Raw genomic sequence first — 23,227 nt, 5'->3', positions numbered from 1 at the left:
ATACAAGTTTGGTCTGAATACCAGACATTAAAATTTCACATATATTAGATTTCAAAGTAAAAATTATACACACATACATTTCATTCAAATTAATATATCCAAAAATATTTTAAATATTAGCTCAAAAAGTTTTCATATTATATAAACTAAATTTTAGGTAAACTTAATAGGTTATTAGTTTAGATATATTTTTAATTATGTTATACATAGATATAAAACTGGTTCGGATATCAAATGTAAAAAATCTTATATATATTAGACTTAAAAGTAAAAATTATATTTATTTCATTTAAATCAAATATATCCAAAAATATTTTTAAAATATAAGGTCAAAAAAATCACTCAAAACTATAATTGTATTAATTTTATAACATTAGTCTAAAAAGTTAAATTTGAAAAATAAGTATTAATAAACAAATTTTTAAACATAAAACAGAGAATGAAAATCAAGGACCTTTGTGATCCAATCATCCAATGATATCAAGTTACTCTCTTATGTGCGAAGTGAAAACAAATTGAAGTTTCATTTTAATTTATACATCAATTCCATCATGTATAAACATTCTTGAGTAACTGACGATTCAAATCCAACATAGTTTTAAATCACATAAGTCCAAAGGATTCAATAATGAACAGTCTTGAAAGAATATTAGATTCTATTACATAATAATAATAATAATAATAATAATAATAATAATAATAATAATAATAATAATAATAATAATAATAATAATAATAATAATAATAATAATAATAATAATAACAAGATTTTAGAATGAATAAAAGGATAAAAGAATACAGTAATGGCAGTTTGACTATTTGTTGCTAGCTGTACGTGAAATCTAAATTTCATTCACTTTGTGGAGTCTAAGATCTCGATTTGATATTAACCTTGTTTTGTAAATGACATTTTAATTTAAAAAAAAAAAAAAAAAAGAGTTTAACCACTTTAACACCAAAATATCCCTTTGGGCTTTGGACTATAATTGTTTTTTTTAAAACCGATTTAATGTTGAATTAGGTCGATCCTCATGTTATGGTACCAAACTACAAATAGGCTCGCCATATAATCCCATCAACCTATATTAAAGTATGTCTAAGTTAATAAAAAAAAAACAATAAATACTTAGAAGAACGTCACCAAGATTAGAGTGGTTTCATTCACAAGACTCTTATCATACTTTTAATCGCTAAATGATTACTTTAGGTTACATATCTTAGTCGTTCTACCGCCAAAAACTAGTTTACTTTGTACATAATTCACCACTTTTAAAAGCTTTAATAGCTAAACTCTTTATAAGCATAACTCTGAAACTAACTATAATTTTTAATTATAAGTTCAAATATCACTAAAAACGAGTATGTCATCGTTTATATTTATATATTGCATACTCACTCCAAAAGGAAAAAAAAAAAAAAAAAAAAAAACTTCCATAGCAAGACACTTGAATACTTCAATTATTTCAACTGATGAGTTATCATTATTTATATCATCCCAAATGTTTTATTGAATCATAATGTGAAAGCTCTTGAAATTGAAGATTCAACTTTTTGCGAAAATTGAATATAATCCTCCAACCAAAAAATAGTTTGGTAGTTACAATAAATGGAGTTCCAAAAATAGGAATTAATTGAGGTGAACCGACAAGAAGTTTGGGAGCAATAATAGAGAATGAGAAAAGGCAAAGAAATCAGCCGTACAAAGAAGGATGGATATGAAGTCATAATAAAGGCCTTGACTTCAAGTTACAGACTACTTCTGAACCATATATGTATATAGTACCAAACCATCAATATAATGTGCCCAACGCCCACCACCAACACCATGCATGCTCCAAAGTCAAGTCACCCACTATATCACCGCCATTCAATCTCGTCTAGTTGGAATTTGATTTGCAATCTCCTCAGCACGAGAGAACATCTATGCTATATAATTCTAAAAGCTTCAAAAGAGCTCTTGTATATAAGGGGGGCAAATCCTCTTTCCAAATCAATATGAGATAAAAAGCTCACTTTTTTTCTTCATTTTCCAACTCAAATGGGTTTACTTTGAGAATCAATATCTCATTCACCCATTATCCATTTTGAGCGTACAATATATCAATCTCTTTGTCTCACTACGAAGAACCTGAATCCACTTTGACCCGACCCAAATCGAAAGTGGACCCCTCTGATAATTGCACCACAAAATAGTCACTTAACATGCCATTTTAAGTTATTTTTTCCAACATATATTTTATTTTCACCATAGTATAGGTGTAGAAGTAATCAAAATCCAGGTGGGTATAAAAATGTGTGAAAACAAGCTATAAATAGTTGTCTTTGACCAAGCAAATCTAAGAAAGGTTAGTATAGGCTCACCTTCCAAGGCCTAATGAAGGAAGGACAACACCATATAGAAAAAAATAATCCCAGATTATAGTTGGCAATGTCAGTTGCTTAGCTTTATTAATAATCAATCACTGTAGCATTACTTTAGTATTATCTTCATACAATTCACTCAAAAGCCACTTCTTTTCTTTATCACTTTGAGCAATTTCAATCTAAAACCTTTGGTCATGGTGGAGTTCATATTCAAGTTCAAGATCTTAACCCTTTTTTTTGTTTGTTTAAATTAAGCTTTTGAAGTTGAATTTGAGTGTGGGTAAATGTGAAGAAGTATTTATTGTGTATTTGAATTATTCACTGTGTAATTTTTACACATATAAAGCGAAATTTCTTGTCTCAAGTCTCGCATTCTAGCTTGGACAAGAATTGTAAATATAATAAATCACGATTACTTATTGAATCATTAGGTGGGAGGATTAAGGTCGATTTATTTCAAATAACTGTTCTCTGTTTCTTAATTTTCAGTTTTCATTATTTGTTTTCTATTTACAAAACTTGTTAATTAACACTCGTTTAAAAAAAAATAGTTAATAAACGAGTCCTTAATGTCTAATGTTTATCACAATAGGTATAATTCACACATTACAATTATGAAAATTCATCTTTTTGTTGACAATCTATGGCTTAAAAATAAAATGCTGTGCAGGCTTCACTGTGCAATTCTTTACAGTAGCAGTGGCGGTGGCTAATCATCAAGAGCTCTCTTTTTGATGCAGGCGTGGGATATAAATGCAGGCAAGGGCCTTTGTTCTTAAGCTTTCTTCTTTTCTTTTCTTTAATTTTTTTTTTTTTAAAGACTCCCTTCAAATGCACATTTCTCTCTCTCCACTCTGATATTTCTTTCTCTCTCTCTCTCACTCTCTCTCAATCTTTATAGCTTTCTTTGGTTTCTGTTTTCTTGATACGGTGACAGTCCATAGCAGAGTTTGAGCTTTGAATTGCTCCCCAAGAATCCTTTTTTCTTCTTCAGTAATCAGTAAAAGAAGTTTCAGAGTAAAAGTAGTACACAATCTGAACTAAGGTATCTTCTCTCTTTCTTTGTGTTTCAGAGCTGCCCAGAAAGAGTTTTGGGGTTGGGTGGGGGGTTGCTGTAACTAGGGTTTTACACAGTCTGGTTTAGCCATAGAAATTTTGGGTTTTAGTTTGATTGCATTTATGATGCTGATACCAAATGTCTCTGATTAATTGGCTGTTTCTGAACACTTTCTTTTAGCTCTTTATTGAACTGGCTCTCTGTTTCCTTGGAAGTTGAAGGGATGCTACTAAAACAAAACTGCAGATGCCTCAATAGCCTTAAAAAGCTCAAACCTTGGCCCTAGGTTCACTAAATTTTTATGTTTTTTCTTTTTCTGCTGTGATTTGAACTTGGAATTTGCTTAATTGAATCCTTTCTAGCTATTTTATAGTCTATTGAGCTGGAGAAGCTATTTTAGGTTGTTGGTTGCATATTTTATATTTCTTGAAGAATTTTAGACAACAGACATTTAGTTTTAGAAAGTAAAGGTTTGTTTTTCTATGTTATTAAAGTTTTTTAGACTGTATTTGTTGGGAACCATGAAAATGGGATGAACAGTTCTAAGATTATAGCATTTCATAGGTTTTTCTGGAATTTGGCTCGAATGGATATGAGTGGAAAGGATGATACTGAGACAGCAAAACGAAACGAGGATGCTCTGAACTTTCATTCAGATAATATGCCCTCTGACTGGCAATTAAACGGTGCCAATCTTGCGAATGTGTCGATGGGAATGATTCCAAATAGCAATCCGATGACAGATTCTTTTTGGGCGATTAATTCAGTAAATTTGGGCTATCGTGATGCTAATGTTCTCCCTGGTGTTAGTAGTGGTTCCAATCTTCTAGGATCTGGACTCGATAGAAATGTTGGTATGTTTTTTCCGACGCCTTCTGGGATGCTTCCTCAAAGCTTACCTCAATTTCCAGGTGATTCGGGTTTTATTGAAAGAGCAGCGAGGTTTTCGTGCTTCAGTGGAGGGAACTTGTGCGATCCGATTCCAATCAACCCTTTTAACACAACCGAGCCTATGAATCCTTACGCTAATAAGGGTGTAATGCCAACTCAAAAGCCTCGAGAGGTTTTTGTGGGAAACGAATATCGGGATCATGAAATGACCAATGTGGCGGAAAGTTCCAAGGAGGGTTCTTTACCAATCGATGGGGCAGCTGAAGGGAGCCGACCAAGGAATGGTACAAAGAACGAGAATGCTTTCGAAGCAAAACAATGTGTTGAAGGTTCCGGAAATGAGTCCGATGAACCTGAATGTAGCAGCCCTGGTGATCAAGAGGTATCGGAGGGCACAGGTCGGGAGTCTCCCGCAAAGGGACTTGCCTCGAAGAAAAGGAAACGGGGTGGCCGGGTATTACATTCTTGCCATGTTTTTATCCTCGGTTTTCCCAAAAACTTGCTCCAATTCTACATTTTGATCTTATTTTTAATTTCTTTGCTTTGCAGCAAGCTGATCTCGATAAAAAGGACCAAACTGAAATTCAGCAAAACTTGATATCAAATGCGAGCAAGCAAGGAGGAAAAAATGGTAAACAGGGGGCCCAAGCTTCGGATTCTACTAAAGAAGAATACATTCATGTTCGAGCCAGGAGAGGCCAGGCAACAAATAGCCATAGCCTTGCAGAAAGAGTAAAATTCCCGTTTATAAAAGTTTGCAAGAAGTTGAGTTATCTTCAGTGTATAACGTATTTTTTTGAACTGAACAAATTGATATAATTGTAGGTAAGGAGGGAGAAAATCAGTCAAAGGATGAAACTTCTTCAGGATCTTGTACCCGGTTGCAACAAGGCTAGTTTATTCACTAGTTGCCTCTCTGTTTTATGCACACACTTAATCTAATCTAGACCATTAAAAAATATTAGATGGACGCACACGATTTGTTTTCACGTTCTCACCTAAGCAAATGTTCTCATATGATCCTAAATCTATATATATATATATACTCATGATCAAATGAGTCCACCCCTTCCCCCGAGTCCATGTGCAGTTGCATAGTTGATAATGGACCAAATCTGACCATTGATCTCTAGTTTTTAATGGACCAGATCTGTCCACACGGACTCATATGAAGGCCGAAGGGGTGGACTCACTTGAACAGTCGCCTATATATATATATATATATATATATATATATATATATATATATATATATATATATGTGTGTGTGTGTGTGTGTGTGTGTGTGTGTGTGTGCGCGCTTGCTGTTTTAGTTTCTTAGCGAGAAATGTTGGTCGTGCAGGTTACTGGCAAAGCGGTAATGCTGGATGAAATCATTAATTATGTTCAATCACTGCAACGACAGGTTGAGGTACGAAAAAAACTTTGAAATAATTCTCCATTCTACTTGTGCTTAGCAAGTTCTTTAATGTGCTCTGAGAAACCTATAATGTTTATATGTGTAACGTGTGATTGCTTGCTCGTTTTGTCTTTTTCCTCAGTTCTTATCGATGAAGCTTTCTACAGTAATTCCTCGATTGGATTTCAACATTGATGGACTACTTGCAAAAGACGTAACAAAATCCCTTCTCTAAAGAATCATATTTTGCATAAATTGTGCTTCCGTTTTGATTCTCTTATTACGATTAATTACTTGTCCATCTGCATTGCAGATCCTCCAGTCCCAAACTGGTCCTTCATCTTCGCTAGCTTTTCCACCTGACATTACTATGCCTTTTCCCCCGATAAATCCCCTTCAAGCTGGTCTTCCCGGCTATGGAAATCCCATCAACGCATTGCAGAGAACCATCAACTCCGAAAAAGCAACTGTGAATGTAAGTTACAAGAATCTGCAAAAGCAGTTTTACTTTTCTTATCGACTATTTGTATTGATTATAGTAATCTACAGGTACCTAGTGTATGGGACAACGAGCTTCATAACGTCTTCCATATTGGCTTCAAACCAAATGCTCCCCTCAACAGCCAAGATCATAGTACGTCAAATACTCTGACATTTTATCATTTTACACGAAACCAGAAAACACTAGTAACCGTAAAACCATATTTTTGTTTGCATCTGTAGGTTCTCTACCGCCCCAGACAAACAGTGAATCGTGAACTTTAAGTTGCATAGCTATCTATTATTGCCTTCATTTCTCCGATCTTTTTGCACATGTTTTGTTCGGTATCCACAGATTTCAGAGTTGGCAGTTTGGTTGTATAGAGTACGATGATCGTAAAGAAAGTGAGAAAAGCAGCAGATGTTATGGGAGTTTTTTCCGACGAGAAAAGAAAATATTGTTCATCAGGCATACAGGACAGATACCCTTTGTAAATTTCAATTGTGAAAATCCGTTTAAAAATGTTCTTTTTTGTGTTCAGTGTATCATGTAGAACCTGAAATATGAACTTATATTTCAAGAACAGAAATTGAGATGAAATTTCTTTTCCTTCCAGCACATTTATGCAAAACATCTTGTCTTTGAGATTTATATTTCATCAATTCAAAATTGTTCGGAGCCCGCATTAGTAGCTTAGGTGGCATAATTTTTTTCCGAGTTTAATGTGTAAATTCATGTAACATAAGATAACTATATAACTTCATTCAAACCTCATCGTACACGAATATATACAAGATAATAAAACATTTCGAACTCTAAAAACAGTTGATTGGGTAATGTCTTTTTTCCCAGAAAGGTGGTGAACAATTTTCTTTATTAGTAGCAGAATGCTCTGCAAAAATATCAGAGATACAAATTGTATATGGATGACTATTATCACACTATCAGCTGGCTGCTATATACATTAAAAAAAAATCAGGTGAAAATGTGAAACTAAATTGGAAAAGAAAAAATAAAAACCTGAAATATATACACACAGCAGTGTGTTTTTATCCATATGACTATACAAGGTTTCCAGACTCAAAATAAGCAAATGCTTCTCCTCACTGCATTATATGCGTATAGGAACGACATTGGAGATGTCTCCCCAGCTTTCAAATGTATGACAGGTTTAAGATTAGTCGTGTCGTCTTCACATTCCAAACTTCCTGTATAGTTAGCGTGCTTTAAGTCTATAGCTCGAGATGATCAATGGGCTCATGTTGAAGGGTCATCTATGGAGCACAGTCAAATGATTGGCTACACACCTCGATTGCAATGGCCATTTTGACCACGGAGTTGGTGGGCGATGTATATCTTATTCCAAACTTTCTTATGGTAGCCCAAAATTTCCAAAATGAATGACCGTTGATCTAGTTGAAAAAGTACGGAGAATCCAGAACTTCTCTCAAGTCAAAATCACCCCGCTCAGGCAAGGGAGGGAATCGTAGTTTAGGGAATGACTTTTGAAAACTTTCTGATAGCTGTTAAAAAACATCAAGCATTAGCGTATAAGATCCTACTAGATACATATTACTAGAATGTTCGAACATAAGGAACCTCAAACGGATAATTTGATTGATCTACTTTTGTGTCAATCTAGTAAATTCATGCATGAGTAGAGACTTCAATTCGAACTTGGGTTCCAACAATTCAAGTATAGATGTCAACTTAGTGAACTTACATTTTCGAGTATTGGTGCTTCATAGAGTTCGACAAACTTTTCCCTCAGAATTCTATTCATTTGATCAACATCAGATGCATGAGTCCAGTACGAATCATGCACACCTGCAGCCAAAGATTAGTGAATCTCGATTAAGAGTTGCTTACAAAATGGATTTGCGGGAGCATCAAATGATGTGACAGGCTGAGAAATAGAAAACCTGCAAAATTTAAGCCCGCTTCTTTGCATGCAATGGCAGTCATCATCATATGGGAACCGTCGAGTGAGTGAACAAAATTTGGAGGGAAGGCCGTCTTCTGCCTCTGGACCATCACCTGTAACAATTAAGGGAATAACTAAAAATATGAAAAACTTGGAAAAGCTTCGGAAGTAATAGTATCCCAACTGCAATTTACAAATAAAATTGCACCACACCAAATAGATGAGGGAAAGCAGGAAAAACCTTATCTGTTTCCCGTTTTAATGTCAAAATCTGAAGGGACGTCCTAATCTGCATAAATTTGACCAATCAGTTCAGTTATTACTTCTGATAGAAACAGACTGCTCAAAAGATACTTAAAATGTGTTCAAATTGATGCTTACAAGATGCCTTCCTATTTTGCGGTAAGGTTGCACAACGGGTAGGCCAAGTGGAGTTGTCCACTGTACAGGGTGATTCTCCTGAGCAATAATCTGTACCCATAAATTATAGCCATTAGTAAAACAAAATTAACATCAAGGTGAACCTGTGCAATTAAAGAATAGCAATTTACAAGTGGCACGATTCCAAAATCTAACATCTTAATGAATATGCAAAATTGCAAACATAATTATTTATCTGTAGAAAAAAAACCTTGGCGCAGTCTCCAAGCCAGCTCATGATGCCTCGTGCTGCTTCAAACATTTCTCCCAAGGCAGTCAAAGTAGTCTGGTAAAGTGACTAACAGTTAGACCTTAACTACAATAACACAGGCCAAAGTAGACAATATGCTAGATTCCAAAGTAGATGAGAGCTCTAGCGAATCATCTAAAGCTCACTAAAACAGTATTTATCAATCACCAGGAAAACAGAAATTTCAAACTCTGGATGGATGATAGCATTTAAACAATATCTTACTTTTGCCACATAACATGAAGCTGAAAACAACTCGTCACTATCTTCGATCACACCACGCTCCTTTAATCTTCTTTTGATTTGTTCACGGGCACCAACATAAGTGACTCCATACACTGACGTCATCACTGTTTGTTTCACTAATTTCCTATCAACCTGCAATTAAAAAAAAAAATTACAAGATGGCAGAAAAAGAATGAGCGATTATATGGAGTGTAACAGGAATGCAGGCTTGTTCCTTAATGTAGCAAGAAGTACATGCTTGTTCTTTGGTCTATAATAGAAAAATTAGTGTGCCAAGTGTTGTGATATTTTAAATAACAAGGTACAAATAATAATAATAATAATAATAATAATAATAATAATAATAATAATAATAATAACAACCTGGTTAATTAAACGTCTTGCAAGCGTCACATTTGGATCAGTTGCAGGATCTTTAGCTGCATCTCTTTTCATGATATCAAGAACTCTGGTTTCAAATGTTAACACAGTATCAGTATTTAAGTTATACCCCAACATTGATATTATTAGTATCCAAATGTTATATTGCTGCCAACTAAAGAACTTTGAGACCAATGAAACATTGAGGTTACTTTACAACAAATGATCAAAGTAACACTTGGCTATTTTTCTTATTAACTGTATTAATCTGGATGCCCGCTATCTTTATTCTCTTGTGTTTTAAGTATTTTTCTCTCAAACCACGTCATGCCATAAGGAAGAACGTTGTTATGGAAGAGGGGGAAGCACCAAATCCCAGCAGATATAGCTTACCGAGCAGCAATTCCAGAGTAAACATCAGCTGGCTTATCTCCTCCTACAAGATTGACAGCTGCTGCTCCTAACTGGGAGAAAAAAAGATAGAGCAACTTAAGTGAGCAATAGATTTACATTGTTCACTTGGAAAATAAAGTGAACAGTATAAAATAATCCCACCACAAACTGAATGTGGCAATTTAATGTTCACTTTCCCATTTAACAGTTGAACAAGTAAGCCATAAGTGATTTAGAAATAAATTTCAGCCTTTGTCCCAGTTAAACAAAGAAGTGCAATAGAAATTCAAAACCCATATCCTCATTTTGCAGTACTTGTAGAAATCAGAAATGAACCCCAATGTGGAATAACTTTTTCCCAACCCTAACTGAAATACTTAATGGCTCTGATTTTGAAACAAAGATACTGAAATAATACATCATTTCTCATCATCTCCCATCAAAGGACAAAAAGGGAAAATGAAGTGGGGAGAAAGAGATAACTTTTTACCTTGTCCCTCCCAAGGGCAGCATAATGTTGCAAGCCATTACATGAACCATCCTTGATAAAGGTTACAAACAATCAAGTAAGAACATCAGATTCAAAATTGAAATAGATTTCAGAATATATATAACTCATATGCAGCAGGACTGCAAGATAAGGCTAGCCTATATGAAACTTGTACAACAAGTTCCCTCAATGTAAATTGTAAGCACATGATGTAATCCATAGAGAAAAAGAAACAACCAGTCCATGTTGAAAGGGAAAGTTCATATCAGATGCAATAACGTCAAATTTTAACAAGTAATAGGAAACATAAAGTTAATATTAAACTATTAAAGGAAAGAAATGAAGAATAACATACTCCGTAACATGTAACTAGATCATGTTTAAAAGGAAAGCCCACATCAGAGGATATAACTCCAAACTTCTACCAAGTACAAGGACAGCCTTGGAACCATAAGCATAAATAAATTGGATATAAAAGGAAAGAAATAAAGCACAACATAACATGTAAACAACATTATTACTATTTACATTCAATTTGAATGACCAGTCACAACTCAAACACGCACATTACATATCCTAAAATTGCATTATGTTTACTATTAGGTATGATCTAGTACCTGGTGAACGGGCATATGAGAAAGGTAAGTCTCGGGAGATGGGCTTCTCAGTGCCTCAGTAAGATTAATGCATGTTGCTAAGCATTGAAAAGGATCTTCTGCGCCCAACCACCACTGTTTTCCTTCAAGAGGTCGATCTGCAGAATCAAAAATGTCCTCCACATGGTTTTCAGTAAATGCTACTCGACCTTCATATGATAACTTGTCAACACCACCACCATACACATTTGCTAGATGTATCTTTAACCATTGCAACCCTGACTTGCCAAGGGGGCGAGCTTCTGCAAATTCCAGGATTCCACGGCACAAATCAGAGCCAAGATGATTCAAATATGGATGCATGGGGTATGCACGGCCACGGAAATCAAGATTGTGTGGATAGTAAAATCCCTCCTCCTCCCTCATTTTTCGTGCAACCTGATCTTCAAAGTCAGCTGCCTTAGAATACAATCAATCTAACAAATAATAATGCAAAAGGAATTGAAATCTATTGTGCTTCTTACAGCTAGTTTCAGCTCGATATCACACCGTTGAGAATGTTTCTCGCTGTTTTGCTTTTTCACAGTTCTAACTTTCCACCTCCATTTTTTAATTTCTGCTTCATCTTCTGTGTCTGGCTCTTCTGGTAAAGGAATCTGAAAGAACAAAAAGATTGAACACTGGAAAAAGAGAAGTGGGGGAAAGAAAAGGGAGATGGAAACTGGAATTTAAGGAAATAAAATTGATATTCTTATGCTTGCTGTAACGCACATCTTCACGGCTAACCAAGTCTGCAACACCACCTCCGCTAGTCCATATCCTGTCAACAACACCAAGTATCCTTTTGTTCACCCTCCACTTGGTGTTACCAAGGGTGTTAAGTGCCTGAATCAAAATAAATAGTATAGAACTTACGAGGGTAGAACCCTTTTTATAGAAAAAAGGCAAATATATAAAGATATATGGAAAAATGAGGGCAAGAAGTATTCTAAAGGAAAGAATATATAAGCTAGGCAAAACTAATCATCTAGTTGCAAGTCATTAATGATACACAGAAAAACAACAGCCAGTGGGCCCATAAAGATGCCAAGTATACCATTCTATCCTATAGAAGTAGTTTTGTGGTACTCCATATATGAAAGATCCTAGCATATCATTCTAAGTTCTAACCAAATAGACCACAGAATATCAAACATTAGCATAGTTTCACAAAACTTTTCATTTCTTATTCCTAAAGTGAAAGAACATAGAATTATAATATGTGGAAAACAATTATTAACTCTCTACGCAAACTTAAGCATGGCATTAGAGGGATGATGTCACAAATTTACGCATTCAAATAATCAAATAATTTAAAATAAAATAATGTCACCAATAAAGAGTGGAAGTGATAGATTTAAATGCTACCAGACCTGGAAGACAGGTACTAATTGATTCCTTGGTACTCTTTTGACTGTGTCCCGCTGCTGTTTTGCTCCATGTGTGCGCATAATATATGAAGGTAAAAATAAATAAGCACCTTTATCATACCTGCCAGGAATGAATAAGTCGATCAAATCACAAATCATATATTTAAATTTTTTAACCACCAAAAATCATGTATCATATGCGCAAACTAGAAGGCCAAATTAGCAACACAATGTTCCATGCTGCCTATGCAGCATGTCTAAAGTCTAAACCATTCGAAGCAATTAAAATTGAACAACTAATTTGGCCCTATGAGCATATAAAGGCTAAGCTGAAAATCGAATTCAAGATATGCAACCCTGCTGAAATATGAACATAACAATGGCAATCAGGAATAGAATATGTTCAATTTGTCACTTAGACACAAAAGGGGGAAAAGACTACATACTACAACAATTCCACATCAATACTAAGAAAATCAGATGAAAGCATGAATCATGTAGTATATCATACCCTGTCCAATCCTTCGGAGGAATCAACATTGGCATATAAGGTATCACCATGTGCCTAGCCTGCTCAAAAAGCAGAATTGCAATGAATAAGATTCACTATTTCTTCAACAACTGAATTTGTAATGGTACATAAGGTATACACGTAATGGCATTCCTTCACATCTTAATTATATAAGTGGGCTGCCGAATAGGCATATCAAACACAATTAAAAATAAAGTAACCCAAACTATGCAACATAAGTCACACTTACAGTTTTCTCAAGGCCTTTGCGAACTAGGGGATCACACTGAATCACCCCATATCTCCTGTTGCCTACCCTATTATGAGGGGGAAAAAAAAAAGATATTTATAAGTCAGAGGATTTCCACAAATCCTCAATGCCATTTTTATGCTTTGCATACTTTCCAGCCCTTACAAAAGTGTAGGTAGATATTTGTTTACTTTTATTTGATTTTTGTGCACAAGTCAATTTTATTTATTATTATTATTAGGGAGGGAGGGGGGGATGTATTGTACTTACGGTGTTTCCAAAGTTTTGACTGTATGAACAAATGCAGGTCGAATGTCAGGCACACCATCTTCTGATTCATTCATAGGCGCCTGTATGTAGGCTGTTTCCATTAATATCTGCATCAACCGGCAGCCAACCTGGAAATGCATATTTTGAGTAAAGAATCTTAATTCACCATCCATGCAAAAATAACCATAGGAACAAAAAGGCAAAAAAGAAGCCATAAGATAAAATTTAGTCAAATCATTACTCATATTGCTTATCAACTCCAAGACCAACCTTGACTTGATTTTCTTGGCCCCAAGGCCTCCCATCATCCTGCTGTTTCACTATCCTTTTAACCTCATGCATCTTTTGTTGTTTCATCAAAGTTGTAACTCTTTTTCTTAGTCTCTTTCTTTCCTTCATCAGAGCTTCAGGTTGCTCTTCAGAATCAGTATTTGATGCACTCTTTTTCTTGGTTTTCTCCAAAAACCTGTTTATCCTAGCCTGACAGGAAAGATGATGATAGAAAATAAATCAGCAAAGCCTAAAAAATATAACCTTAGTTAACTTTGTTGAATGAAAGTACGGGCCAAAAGACTTTAAAGGTTGGAAGCTAAAACAATTAAGAACTTTGACAAACATAACTGAGCCAGCAGAATCTTTAATAGTTGGTAAATGATACTGTAATAAGTAAATAAATAAAACAGTAATCTCAATCAAAAGTAGGAGCCTTCAGCTCCACAACATAAAGGAGTATCTCTAGAATGTCAAAATCTCAAAATATTCAAGAAATTAATTACTTGCGAATATCACATGTCAAGTTTAACCTCCCCTATCTTGTCTAAACTTATCACAATTTCACATCAAGTTAATATACAACAAAATCAAATGCCAAACCCCATTAAATCACATGGCATCAGATTCTGAGTTCAATATGCTACTCACCTCGTTCTCAATGGCTTCACCAATATGGCAAGCAGCTTGCACCACTCTAGTACTTCCATGCCCACTCCCAGTCATCAATAGCCCCATCAACTTGTGCATAGTAATAACTGCCATCATTTCAGCAGGGAGATGAGTGAAAAAGGGAACATGGCCTAGTTTGATCTTCCCTTCTAAACAAGCCGTCTGTTCTGCAGCTATGGCATCTTTCAAAGGCTCAAACCAACCTAGGAACAATGATTTCACGTAAGGCAAATTGGGAGCTAGTTTCTGCTCACACATATCTGTCAAAAGCTCCTGATACTCCTTTGCCGCCTCTTCCCATGCCTCGGTCTCAATCTTTATTTGCCTCTTCTTCAGCACACTATACTTCCAAACACCCATCCCCCCAATGGTCTTCGGCTGTTTTTGTTGTTTCGCCGTCATCGTCTCCTCATTATGTCTGTTCATTTCCTCAATTAGCTCCTGAACCTCGTCGACATCTTCCTCGGAGGTCGAAGCTAAAGCCTCAGCTACACTTGCATAACCCCTGGAAGTCCCAAAAATCCCAGGAAAATTGCTCCAAACACCAAAATCACCTCGAGAAAAATGTGAACTTTGAGCAAAACCTAGCTCTTTGTACATACAAACCGCATGCTCTTCGCCTCTTCCATCTCTGATCTTCTCAGACAATTGAGAAGGTTGAAAAGCCCCTAAGGAAGAGAATAGAGGATGAGACTCAGAAAATAACTTATATTTCCTTAAAGAAGCTTGCTTTGATAAATTTCTCCACATGTTAAGCTATGGAGGTCTATAAGCGCTGAGAAATTCCGAGCTCAAATGCGGTGGCGCGAGTCGCAGTGAGAAATTCCGAGCTCAGATGCGGTGGCGCGAGTCGCAGTCTTCAAGAGCCGCCTTAAACCCCTCTAAAAACCTAGTATTGCCTCTCTTACAATTGGATTCCAGATTTACCCATGAATCCCAATGGGCTACAATCCGACCCGTTTTGGGATTGACTACTTTTAGACTTCTCCTAAACCCTAGGGAGTAGGAAATCCAATTTTAGAATCCATCAAGACATTGGGATTCAAGTTTCAAGTTCTTAAGTAGATGATTTTTTGTGGTTTTTGTAATATTCAGGTAGGAGAGTGAGGAAAGTTAAAAAAAAAAAAAAAAAAAAAAAAAAAAAAAAAAAAAATTAACAACCAAAAAGTAAAAATTAAAAAAAAAAAAAAAGCTTATTTACACGTGTCAGCTAGGTGCGCCTCTCATTTGAGAAGTCAAGGCACTTGACGTTCACTTGCAAGTTTAATTTTCACCCACAACAATTACAGATTGATTTTTTCTTCTTCAAAAATTGCACAAAAATTTTATTGAGAATGCTATAATGTAAATCTATTCCAACTTAATTAGGAATCTCGAACCAATGAAAAAGTATTTTATCATTCTTTAAGATTTTATTCAACACGAATATAATTTATCATTCATTGAGATTTTTTTTGATATAAGTATGACTAATCTTGTGTGTGAGGTCTTAATGTACCAAACTAAAAACCCTGACACGAATAAAATTAATCTCGACATGTAAAAAACACACATTATAAAAAAATCTCCAACAATTACATAGGGTGATTAAGGTCTAATATTACCTCCTTGATTTATTTTTTTTAAAGCCTACAACTTTTATGAAGAATTAAATGTAGAATATTATAATTACCAAATCAATTATTTGACTAATTTCAAGTATCCTTAAGATTGGATTAATTTCATTTGATGGTATAAACATTTGGCTATGTTTAGCAAACCAAACCGAAAGCTTATAAACATTCACTTACATTTAAGAAAACATTATCTATTATTGAAGGGCACTCCAAACATGGGATCAAACAAGTTTTGTCACAAAAATAAGATCTCTCTAATCATCTCTTCACCCAAAAATTTCCTCCAATACAACACTCCTTTTCCACCTCTTTTCTATTGTGATAGAAATATGAAAATTTCCTATCCAATTGTGATTTTGCAAGTTTTCCACCCTGGGAAGCTGTGTCTCTAAAACACTAAAAATTTCTTCCTAGCAGCAATGTGGATGGAGCTTTGGCTGAAAGAATGCTGATATGGGAAGAAAACACTTCTTAATCACTCCAGGGATCATTCTCTGTTCTTACTTCTGATGGCTCGATGACTTCGGGCTCTGACTCATCCGGAGAACTTGCACCCGAGTCCTCTGTGGCTTCTTCTTCTTCGTCTTCCTCCAATCTGCCCCACCTTCCTCCAAGAGCCATTGCCATCATCTCGTATATCTTGTTACCCAGCTCAGATGGACTGTCGGGCTGTGGAAACACCAAATTTAAGAGACATATAAGAATAAAACTTCGAGGTTTCTAAAGATTTTAAAGAGGCGAAGGAGGAGTTCTATGGAATAATACTTACAGAGAATCCACTGGCAATCAAGGCAGTCTCGTATAATAGATCCACAGCTCTCTTGGCATCGGTGCTATCAGGTGCATTCTTGCATGCAGCCTGCAAAAGGAACAAGTCACTTTCTACTCAAATCTACCCAAAAAGAAGATTTTTCAGAATCTAGAATTCATGCAAACTACTTACCTGTAAATCTTTGACAATTGGATGATCAGGATTAATCTCCAAGATTCTTCGTCCCCTCATGAACTCTAAACTAGAGGTGTCCCCGAGGGTCTGAGCTCTCATCAACCTGTTTATCAAGGAAAAGTAGTGTAAAAATATTATGGCTACAATCATCTAAAGTATTACTAAATAGAAGCTATAATCAGCAGACCTTTCCATGTTTGCGGACCACCCAAACTTGCCAGAGACAAGCACACAGGGAGATGAACTTAAACGCTTTGAGACCTGCACCTTTGCTACTTTATCTCCCAGCTGTTGCTTTATCCAGTCACAGAGAAGATTGTACTCTTGCTTCGTTTCTCTTTCTTTCACCTCATCCTCATCATCTGAAACAATCCATGCTGTCAGATAAAGCAAACAATGCGGGGTACGAGTTCTACTACATGTACTCCCAATTGCTAATCCCCAATTTTACTCGTTGATGTGGCGAGCACTGATAAGCTACTTTTTTCATGTGGGCCCCAGTAAAAGTGTCTACATCACAATTTTGAGTGTGGGAGTAAAAGTTGTGACTTGAGAGTAGAAAATAGGAGTCCACTTAGTATTTTCCGTGGGGTACAAGTGCATAACTTCCTCTAGTTATACTAGATGGACTCCCAAATCTTACTCCCTAAATTGTACTCCCTGATGTGGCGGGCACTGATAAGCTACTTTTTTCATGTGGGTCCCAGTACAAATGTCTACATCAAAGTTTTGTGCGTGGGAGTAAAAGTTGGGAGTACACATAGTATTTTCCTAACTTCCTCTCCCCTCTCAACCTCAAATTTCCCCGTCTTTTACAGGAAGGAAGGAATTCATACTTTACCTACCGGTAATAACCTCTCAAACAAAGAACAATCTACGTAAATAGGAGATACTAACCAAGCTCCAAATCCTCCTTGCTTATGTCAACAAACTTCTTTTCCTTGTATGTTTGTAGATTCTGAATAGCGACTTCGTCAATTGGCTCAATAAGGTATAAAACCTACAATTCACCAATAAACCAAACTTTTTATATACATACATATACCGTTACGATGAAATATTGCAAGCAGGATCAACACCAATGATGATCATAGTTGCAAAGAAGACGTGTGAGGGAGAGAGAGAAGATGCTTTTACCTCAATACCCTTCTGGACAAGTTTCTCCACAAATGGAGCAGTCTTGGCGCTTTTCAAGCTGTCAGTAGCCAGATAATAGATGGCTTTCTGAGTCTCTGGCATGTTCTCGACATAATCATCCAGACTTATTAATTCCTCTTCACTCTTGGAAGAGAAAAACCTAAGTAACGGTGTAATCCGCTTGTGATTTCCAGTGTCTTCGACACATCCTAATTTCAAAAATTTCCCGAAGTTCTCCCAGAATTTTTTGTAGTCCTGGATGGAATACCAGTCCCACTTAGAAAACAGATCAAAAAGGACAAAACAGGAAACGAGTAACAAACAGGCTAAAATGCAGTACTTACCTCTTTGTTCTCGCTTTCAGAAAGATCCTGAATCATGTCAAATGTTTTCCTCACAAGTCTCTTTCTCATTATCCTTACCTGGAATATAAAGAAAATCCTTAAATACTAAATGGAACTTTATTAAGGATTGATATCCATTGTGACATATACAAATTAGTAAACCACTTGTTCAAATATATTCAATCTGCTGATCATTCAACAGATGAAAGTTTGTCCTTACAATTCGGCTTTCCTGTAGGATTTCTCGTGAAACATTGAGAGGAAGGTCATCAGAGTCCACAACACCTCTTACAAAACTCAGGTATCTTGGGAACTGCAAATCACCAAAGTAGCATTATATGATCAAAATATACCAAAAACAAAAAATCTGGCATTTATACAGAAAGGATGTGGAATTGATGGATTATTGTATTGATTTGTTTAGTCTTTGTCTCCAAAATGTCGAAATTCAAAACAAAAACAGCCTACTAGGTAACTTCCTGTCCTAACTTACCAATTCACCGTCAAAATCATCAGAAATGAACACACGTTTGACATACAACCGTATGTTCTTTGTCTTTGGGTTTACGACATCTTCATTATTCAGAGGTGCCATTCCAGGTATATACAGGACACTTCTAAACTCCACCTCACCCTGAAAAAATTGAACCATTAATAAAATGAAACATTAAACTACCAGTAAATTTAAAGCATTAAACACCAAATGGTAATCTTGGAAAAGTTTGATGTACCTCTGTGGTGAAGTGAGTGTAAGCAAGTGGATCCAGGAACTCGCTAAAGGTATTCTTATAGAATTCCTGGTACTGTTCTTTCTCAACATCCTTTGGACTGCGCATCTGAAATTTGAAATACATATTAACATATCAATCAATAGTTGAATAAATTTAAGTTGCCATGAACCCAAAGAAAAAAAAAAAAAAAAAAAAAAACCAATTTTTATGACAATCAAATACATAGTAGAAAAATAGTTGCTGGAACTCACCCATATGGGCTTTGTCTCATTCGTTAATTCCCAGTCCCAGTACTTTTCAGTTTTGGTCTTCTTCGTCTTTTTCTTCTCTCCCTGTATTGTGTCATTGTCAATAAAGAACAATGTATAAAAATAATGTATACACAGAGACGCTTATGGAAAAGATAGATTCAATTTGGCTGTCAGAACCCATTACCTCAGTATTTTCTTCTCCTTCTTTAGGCTCCTCCTCTTCTTCCACCTGTCAAAAGTTTTAGTGCCGAAAATTAACGCCTAAACCTTGCATCTAAATTCAAACTCTTGGTTTCAAGTCACAAAATTATTCAGGGTAGAAATAGTTTCTGAACTAGAGGAGCAATACTCACCTCAACAGTTCTTGATTTCTCTTGCCAAGTGTAGATGGGGAAGGAAACAAATTGTGAGTAGGTCTTCACCAAATCTTGGATCTTCTTTGGTTCTGCGAATTCATACTTGTCATCCTCCTGTACGAATTACTGAGCTATAAGCTTGAATCATTTATGATAATCTTAATGCTCATAGCACTTTTACTCATTAACCATAAGAAAACAAAATGTACTGACTCCTTGCAATCAAAGTTAGATAACAAACTCATATTTAGCACTCAGACGAAAAATCCTATGTGACTTCTCTTCTAATGGGCACAGAACTGACTATAAAATGTCACACTCATTAATAAACTTTGTAAATGGCATGAATTGTGATATACTAATGAAATATATAATCGTTAGAGTGTGAAACATTGATAAAAACTACTCAAGACCGTCGAAACAAAGAAGGAAAGTACCCTTAAATATAGAGTAATTTGTGTTCCTCTGGGCAGGAGCTTTTCAGGGTCAGTTTCCTCCCTAATCTTGTATGAGCTGCTATCGGCAAGAGCTTCCCAAACATATTGCTTGTCTGACCTGGGGCTCTTAGTAGAAACTACAACCTAAACATACAAGAGGATGATGATCAGCAATCCAGTAAGGAACAAATAGTAACAAGCAATATAATATTGATATAGTAACCATCCAAAAAGAATGAAATTACTGCTTCACCTTTTCAGCAACCAAGAAAGCAGAATAAAATCCAACACCAAATTGACCAATCAATCCATTATCTGATGCAAGATCCTTATTCTCCTGCAGATAGGGGTTGTTGTGCTTTAGTAGTGCTACTATAAAGTTAATCTAATATTTCAATAACCACAAACTTATTTGATAAGTAGAAGTACCTTAAGAGCATTCAAAAACTTTTTGGTACCACTTTGTGCAATGGTTCCAAGACAGTCTATGAGATCTTCCCTTGTCATTCCTATACCAGTATCACTGCAAAGTGCAAACAGAAAGAGAATGATACACATACATCTATATATTGAACCAAGCAACCCTGCAAATTGAATGTATACTAAAACACATACGTTATGGTGATGGTCCCATTGTCTGGGTCGGCTTTGATACGAATCTGAAGCTCACCAGCATCACCAAGTAAAGAAGGCTCAGTCACACTCAAAAACCTTAACTTGTCAAGTGCATCACTTGCATTACTACAAGAAAAGAAGAAACCATGTCAGAGATATCAGCATAATTTCCATACACTGCAGAAATGGCAATACAATTATTCACGAATATTGGTTATTTGAACTAAAGAGGCATTAAAACTATTGCATTTCCAATTTCTTAAGCCAGAAATGATAACTAAGGATACCTAATACCTTAGTATTGAATTAAACACCACATGGCCCAAAAGTTAAAACCTTTAGTATTGGATTACATGTCTACTGAAAGAAAAAAAAAAAAAAAAAAAAAAAAAAAAAAAAAAAAAAAACCAAGACTATTCTTTTGCATAAGAAAGGCTTCATCACCTAACAAGTTCTCGAAGAAAGATCTCCTTGTGGCTGTATAAACTGTGAACTATCAAGTCCAATAGGCGGCTGACCTGCAATCAATCAAGTTTCAAACTTTCAATACTGAAATAAAATGTCTCCAAAAGAGTGACATAACCAAATAATATAAGAATCAACCAAGTCTCCAGTCCAACAAATAAAGATTAAGTCTTTATGATACATAACCAAATCCTTCAAACCTCCCATTTACCATTCTCTAAGCAGCATGACCCACACTCCCAATTTAAAGTTTTCTTCATTTCTTCCCTAACATAGAGAAACAAAAAGACACGAAATTTAATGATAAAATTGAAAACCCACCTCAGCCTGGTACCCATGGGTCTCTCCCTCGCTCTCAGGGGCTTCCTTCTCAGCCACGGCAGAGGCCTCACACCTCACCACCACACTGCTATCTCTCCTCTCAAGCTTCCATTTCAACCCGGAGCTGGAGAGCCTGTTCCTCAGACCATTCCTGGGCAAGAAAGCACTTCTCAACGCTGCTACCCTATTGCCACCTGCACTCTTCTGTGGGAATGACGGCGTAAAGGGCACCGCAGCCACGGAGGTCAAACTCCGGCTCATCACTGGGGCCATTTAGCTCAATACCCAGATGGAGTTTGGGCGTTACTATTGTTTTCCAACGCTTACAGTGTGAGTATTTTGGTGGGCAGCTTAAACGGGGAAATGAAGAAGAGTGCGAAAACCCTGGAGATGAAAAGTGGGGTTTAAGGAGGAGGCGCCGGAGAGTTCTAGAACTCCCAAATTGCAATAAGGGTTTAGTTTGGAAGTTTGCCTGTTGAGAATTTTAAGGTGGAGATTCTGCCATGTCAGCAACTACATTATCTTGATTTTTGTTTTTCTAATTTTAATCTGATGTTATTATTATTATCATTAAAAATATACAAATATTGGCAAGTTCAAAGGCGTTAGCTAAATCGCAAAGAACATAAGTAAGATACTCATATTGTAATAAGATTAGTGTCTATAAAATGAAATTTAATCACCTATCTTATTGTAATAAGATTATTGTATGTGTAATGTCAAATGAAACTGTAGTTGAAATAAAATAAAAATATAATTGTATTGAAATAAAACTACAATTAATATAAAATGACAAAACTAAAGAAACGGACACCGTTTTAGATCATGCAAGTAAAATTTGCCCGTTAGAGCTCTAATGTATAGAAACTTTTGCTTTAAGGACAATAGTTTTATGGTTTATATGAATCTATAATTCATAAAGCAAAGCATAATTAGCCCAATATATGTAGTCTGCTATATCAACATCAACTCCATTGGAGAAAAGCCCAAGCTCCACTAAGATTAGCATGCATATACATCATGTATTGTCCTTGGGCTTTGGTTTAAATTTAGGATTGGCAAGTACTTGTTGGCAAATTATATTATGCACCGCGGTGCATAATCGATTATGCACCGCGCGTCTTTTTTTTTAAATGAAAATTAACTGTGTTTATTTTCGCCGTTTCGCACCCTTTTGCAAAAAGTAACTCTGTTATTCAGTGTCATTTTGTATACACTGCAGTTTCAGTTGAACACAACTACAGTTTCATTTCGATATAACTATAGTTTCATTCGATATTTATAGACTCAAATATGTGAAAATGTTATTTAATTTTATTTTATATACACTATAGTTTTATTAAAACACAACTACATGATCATTTTGATATAATTACAGTTTCATTGTACAATATACACTCAAATATGTGAAATGTTATTCAGTTTCAGTTTATATACACTGCAGTTTCATTTCACTATAACTACAGTATCATTTTGATATAACTGCAGTGTCGATTTGAATATACTGTAGTGTCAGTTGGTGTTTAATACACCAAACAAACGGACTCCGTTAACTCTAACGACGGGCCGTTTCTTTACTTAAAGAAACGGCGCCGTATATGGGCCGCGGTGCATAATCGATTATGCACCGCGGTCTATAATATAACAACTGGTACTTGTTACTTTAACTTGGAGGCAAATTATATGGTGCACCAAGATGCATAATGCATTGTGCACCCTAAGAGTGTATGTGTATTACGTTAAAAGTTTATGTGT

At 35.6% G+C, this 23,227-nt stretch overlaps 3 protein-coding genes across 3 annotated transcripts; 1 reads left to right on the top strand and 2 right to left on the bottom strand.

Annotated features, from left to right (window-relative positions):
- The first annotated feature begins 3,161 nt into the window (after positions 1-3,161).
- Positions 3,162-6,810, top strand: LOC109175844 (transcription factor bHLH49-like). The gene is made up of 9 exons (XM_019325205.1): positions 3,162-3,409; positions 3,986-4,766; positions 4,862-5,044; positions 5,138-5,203; positions 5,655-5,723; positions 5,854-5,925; positions 6,025-6,186; positions 6,261-6,345; positions 6,435-6,810. Exons 2-9 carry the CDS (start codon positions 4,008-4,010, stop codon positions 6,467-6,469), a joined length of 1,431 nt encoding a protein of 476 aa, XP_019180750.1. The 5' UTR covers positions 3,162-3,409; positions 3,986-4,007; the 3' UTR covers positions 6,470-6,810.
- Positions 6,811-7,040: 230 nt separating this feature from the next.
- On the bottom strand, positions 7,041-15,210 carry LOC109175841 (DNA-directed RNA polymerase 1, mitochondrial). Its single transcript, XM_019325203.1, has 19 exons — positions 14,233-15,210; positions 13,582-13,791; positions 13,312-13,439; positions 13,042-13,108; positions 12,792-12,850; positions 12,284-12,401; positions 11,643-11,756; positions 11,396-11,527; positions 10,893-11,309; positions 10,276-10,326; positions 9,786-9,856; positions 9,396-9,480; positions 9,012-9,164; positions 8,748-8,822; positions 8,498-8,587; positions 8,358-8,405; positions 8,115-8,229; positions 7,916-8,019; positions 7,041-7,715 (listed from the first exon to the last, which is right to left on the bottom strand). The coding sequence occupies exons 1-19, from the start codon at positions 15,001-15,003 to the stop codon at positions 7,605-7,607; spliced, it is 2,919 nt and encodes a 972-aa protein (XP_019180748.1). The 5' UTR covers positions 15,004-15,210; the 3' UTR covers positions 7,041-7,604.
- An 829-nt stretch (positions 15,211-16,039) lies between these two features.
- LOC109175843 (heat shock protein 90-5, chloroplastic) lies at positions 16,040-21,932 on the bottom strand. Its single transcript, XM_019325204.1, has 19 exons — positions 21,473-21,932; positions 21,131-21,204; positions 20,687-20,812; positions 20,501-20,594; positions 20,325-20,408; positions 20,072-20,215; positions 19,632-19,748; positions 19,463-19,507; positions 19,279-19,359; positions 19,028-19,132; positions 18,790-18,930; positions 18,517-18,609; positions 18,297-18,374; positions 17,953-18,207; positions 17,713-17,815; positions 17,003-17,177; positions 16,813-16,918; positions 16,639-16,728; positions 16,040-16,538 (listed from the first exon to the last, which is right to left on the bottom strand). Exons 1-19 carry the CDS (start codon positions 21,743-21,745, stop codon positions 16,341-16,343), a joined length of 2,382 nt encoding a protein of 793 aa, XP_019180749.1. The 5' UTR covers positions 21,746-21,932; the 3' UTR covers positions 16,040-16,340.
- Positions 21,933-23,227: the final 1,295 nt, after the last annotated feature.

Source organism: Ipomoea nil, unplaced genomic scaffold (genome assembly GCF_001879475.1).
Source record: "Ipomoea nil cultivar Tokyo-kokei standard unplaced genomic scaffold, Asagao_1.1 scaffold0688, whole genome shotgun sequence".
Classification (NCBI taxonomy): domain Eukaryota; kingdom Viridiplantae; phylum Streptophyta; class Magnoliopsida; order Solanales; family Convolvulaceae; genus Ipomoea; species Ipomoea nil.
Note: the sequence above shows the minus strand (reverse complement) of the source record. Positions and strands in the feature narration are given on the sequence as shown.